At 35.3% G+C, this 4,584-nt stretch overlaps 1 pseudogene and 1 gene segment (V, D, J or C); both read right to left on the bottom strand.

Annotated features, from left to right (window-relative positions):
- Positions 1 to 1,266: 1,266 nt before the first annotated feature.
- LOC107084517 lies at positions 1,267 to 1,805 on the bottom strand (annotated as a pseudogene).
- A 1,554-nt stretch (positions 1,806 to 3,359) lies between these two features.
- Positions 3,360 to 3,830, bottom strand: LOC107084471. The segment is given in 2 exon segments: positions 3,360 to 3,694; positions 3,782 to 3,830. Coding segments are annotated over 2 exon segments (384 nt in total).
- Between the last annotated feature and the right edge of the window lie 754 nt (positions 3,831 to 4,584).

The following is a 4,584-nucleotide window of genomic DNA, read 5'->3' as shown; positions in this document are numbered from 1 at the left end:
TAATAGAACTGTAGGAAAAGAAAGCTAGCAGAGGGCTAGGTGAGTTGGGTTCAAGGTGCCTTATTTTGCTGGATTAAAATTAGTGGTGGACATAGATCAATTTTTTAAATCTAGATGAATCCCACTGTAATTTTGAAATTAATCTCGGTTAAAATGGCATTCATATGTGTGTGCTACATCCAGAATTTAAAATAACAGGTTTTATTTATTTATTTTTGTTTGCAAAATCACAAGTAATTTAGTCTTCTTTCTTAAGATTTTAATGGAGGCATAAATACTTATGATCATTTCTTTCTGTGTTTTGCTGCAAAAAATAGAGTGTCCCTCTTCCAATTATAAATGTCCCATTTTAACAATATATTGTGTCCAAAATCTAACTTTGGGGCAAAAGCGTTATAGGATAATAGAAAACCTCTGTTTAGAATGTCTGTTGTTATGTGAAGATCTTGAAGTTTTTAAAAATTTATCCTGAGCAACAGCAATAAAATAGGAATTACCACCTCTCTTTCACACTGATGAGAAAAACGGATTAAAACATGAAAGAAAAGGGAACTTTTACACATTTTCTTAATGTTTTCATATTTCTTATGCATGGATGGCAAAAATTAAGTTTTGGTTGACTGATAAATGCCAGGAATTACCTCCCCTTTTGTGGGAAAATGTAACAAAAGTTTATTTAGTATTTAAAGTCCAGTTTTTATTATATTTTGTTGGATGTTAAGTTGTCTCCAGTCTCAGAGACACTGAAGAGAGACCAGTGTTCCCAGTCCTGATCTGATTCACTCAGACAATGATAATCGATTGAATCACTCCACTAATTCTTTCTCTTTTGTTTTTTCTATTCTCAAGAAATCATGTTTGCTTTTTCATTATTGACACTATTCAAAATAAAACATAAACAAAAAATGAAAATGTTTTACAGTCAACCTATTTTATTATTAAGCTAAATCATTAATCAAGCTTTTTACCTAACGGGATGTTTAAATTTAGTTGTCTATTTATGTTCAATGTTCATGCAATTTAGAAATAAATTAAAAAGGGCCTGAAGAGCTCCTGATCATCTCTGGTTCCTGAGCAGCTTTTAAAGCATAGGTTTAACGTTTAAAGCCAAGCAGAGTGATTTTATTAATACTAGGGAATAAAAAAAAATGCGTAAAAATGTAGAAAAGATAGTTTCACATCTGGGGAATCTTGTAGTGTTTCAATTCAGCTGCTGAGTCGGATCAGTTCCTCTGCAGCTGAGGGAGGTTTTTGTACGACGTTCTATCACTGTGTGAACGAGCTGTAACCCTGCTGACAGTAATAAAGCTCCTGCATCTTCAGCCTGAACTCCACTGATGGTCAGAGTGAAGTCAGAACCAGAACCACTTCCACTGAAACGATCGGGAACTCCAGACTGACGAGTTGTAGCATATCGAATCAGGAGTTTAGGAGCTTCTGCTGGTTTCTGAAGGTACCAGTGGAGGCTGCTATAAACACTAGAACTGGTTTTACATTTGATGGAGACAGTCTGTCCCTGAACAACAGACTTAGATCCAGGAGTCTGAGTCAGGATGATGTTTCCTGATGAACCTGGAAAACATGAAAAATTGTAATTTAAAGAAATAATGTTAAAATATGAATGACCGATACACTGTGAAAATATTAAAGAAGGCTTTATGATCTTGTTTCAGTAATTCTCCATAATGACAGAATCATCATTTTCATGAAGCTGATTTCTTCCTCAAACCAAGTTCTGAGCAGAGAGTCTCACCCTGAACCAGGAGCTCCAGGATGGTCAGCAGTAGAGTCAGTAACATCATCATTGTGCTGCTGGTGGTTCAGTGGCTCTGAAAGGCCTGGACAGCCTCTGATCAACACTGACCTCTTAACAGCTGGGAGCAGAGAGGGAGGACACATATGCAAACACACAGAGTCAGTCACATGGAGCTGAACTGGCAGCATGTTTCCTCCTGAAACACATCAACATCATTAGAAAGCTGAATGGAGGAAGTTTGAAAAGGTTCCTGTTGATCTTTTACCTTTTAGACATTAATGTAGCAACTAAAGGAAGTTAAATACGTAATAAATGAGAGAAGGCAGAATAGGGAAAACAACAGACAACAAACCTTTGGGAACTAGCTTAAATTAAGTGTTCCTGTCAAAAGTTTGTTTTGCTGTGAGTTATTATAACAAAACGTTCCCCAAAGATCTAAAAGGGCTATATCTACATAAAAAAAAAGACTCTAAAGATTAAAACAACTCTAAATGTACGCTGGGATTCTTTAAAAGCAGCATTGAACTGACAAAGACACCAACTTCTCTCTAAACAACATTTTTCCAGCTGAAAGCCCATAATGTCAAGTCTCTTTTGATAACTGAGTGAAAATAATTCACACCTTTATCTCATCCAGACTAAGCAAATCTCCAAGTCTCTATGAACTAATCATTCTGTCCTTTCTTTGTTCAATTTAACTTTTAAGCAAAAAGATCTTTGAATCAAATCTAAGCATTTTTTTTATTATTTCTCTGTGTTTAAGGTATCTAAAAAAAAACAAATTAAACAAGCCAAAATCAGATTAAGTGAATTAAAATGCTTTTTATAAATTGTTTGCTGAATTTTATGCAGATCAAAGTTACCACATTAGTGAATTAATTAACTTAATGTTAAATATATATAAACAAAGTTTTGGAATAGAAATGTTGATTTATGTTCATGATTTTATACAGATGCTGATTGGAATAAATTCTGTAAAATCGTTAAAAGTGACTAAAGTAGCTTTGCTTTCATTACGGATTGCTTCATGTTTATATTTATCTTTATAAAAACATGTAAAATATTTTTTGTTTAGTTCTTGTATTCAGAGTTTAATCAGACTTCTTTTATCTTGAAAAATGAATCCCTTTTTCTTTTATCATTGTTCATGGTCTCATAAGGCTCCATTATATTAAGTAGGCCATCCTTGCCTGATTATCGCCACATTAAAGAAACTTGTAGAACTGAGCTGCAGGACAGGACAAGATGTTGGTCTACAAAATATAAATGTTTAGGTTCATAAATATTTGTTTTTAGAATTAAAACAAACTGAGTGTAAATATGTCATACTGGTTACCCTGATTGCTTTGTTTTAGCTTATACAGTTATCAATGTACAGATGGAATTGTATTTATCTATTTTCAGATTCAATAGTTTAGGGGTTTATCAACTTTGAATCTGAAAAAAAAAAACACATTTTGTCTTAATAAAGCTTAATGAAACATAATGCTGTGTGTTTAATGTGTTCAGTGAACTGTATCAGTCTCTGCAGTAGATCCCAGCTGCAGAACAAAGTTCAGTTTCTGTTCAGTCAGACTGAGGGAGGTTTTTGTACGATGAGTTTTCACTGTGTGAACACACCACCACTGTGATAACTCTGACAGTAATAAACTCCTGCATCTTCAGCCTGGACTCCAGTGATGGTCAGAGTGAAGTCTATTCCATTTCCTGCTCCACTTCCAGTGAATCTAGAGGAGATTCCTGATAATCTATCAGATGTCACATAGATCAGAGCTTTAGGAGCTTCTCCTGGTTTTTGGTGGTACCAGGCAAGGAAGTACTGTGAGCCTGAGTATTGAGCTACTTGTCTGTTAACCTTACAGTCAATAGTGACAGTCTGACCAAGCTGCACTGATTTGGCTGCTGGCTGAGTCACAACAACATTTTGTCCATCAGACCCTGAGGAGAAAAAAGAAACACTGGACATTAGATGATCAGACTAAACACCAAACGATTTCCAATAGACAGGAAAATTATTTTCCTCACCCTGAGTAAAGGAGATGAGAGTCCAGATGATGAAGCTGATCAAAGTCATGTTTTCTGTGTCTTGTGTTGTAATGAAGGACAGCTGTCAGTCCTCCAGTGTTCAACTTTAAGGACTATAAACTCTCCCAGATCACTGGAGCATGGAGCTGCTGATGCAAAGTGGCTCTATGGAAATGTTCTGACCTGCTGTAATTGGAAATAGGATCTGTGGTGATATTTATTTTGTCTCATCAGTTAGTAGGAATTTGTGTTTTTTGCAACCTTAGGATATTTTGGTAAAATATTTTTCTGCCTTTAAAAGCCTCTCTCCAACCACAGGCAAAACAGATTTCATATTTCATATTCATATTTTATAAATGTCATGATCTAATATGTTTTTTATTCATAACAGCTTTATCAAATATAAACTTACTGATGTGCAGTTACTAAACGCAGTTTTAACAAAAGTTTGTTTAGTATTTAAAGTCCAGTCTTTATTATATTTTGTCAGATGTTAAGTTGAAGCTATAATTTAAATATTTTTAGGCATAATATCTAATTTATTGCTTTTTTAACAATTCTGAGAACATGCCTTTTTCCTACTATTTATTTATTTATTTTTTGCAGTAGAGGCAAAGCCTCTACAACTGGAGCAGCACCCTGAGGCTCCCTGCAGACCAGTGGAGGAAGGTGGGCTCTGTGACCTGTGAGGCCACCCAGGGCTCCCAGTCTGAAGTCACAGAGACACTGAGGAGAGACCAGTGTTCCCAGTCCTGATCTGATTCACTCAGACTGGATCTAAGAAGGATTAAGCCCCCAGTAAC

This window comes from Cyprinodon variegatus, unplaced genomic scaffold (genome assembly GCF_000732505.1).
Source record: "Cyprinodon variegatus isolate N-32 unplaced genomic scaffold, C_variegatus-1.0 Scaffold101, whole genome shotgun sequence".
Classification (NCBI taxonomy): domain Eukaryota; kingdom Metazoa; phylum Chordata; class Actinopteri; order Cyprinodontiformes; family Cyprinodontidae; genus Cyprinodon; species Cyprinodon variegatus.
The sequence above is the reverse complement of the archived record's forward strand: the minus strand, read 5'-3'. Positions and strand labels throughout refer to the sequence as shown.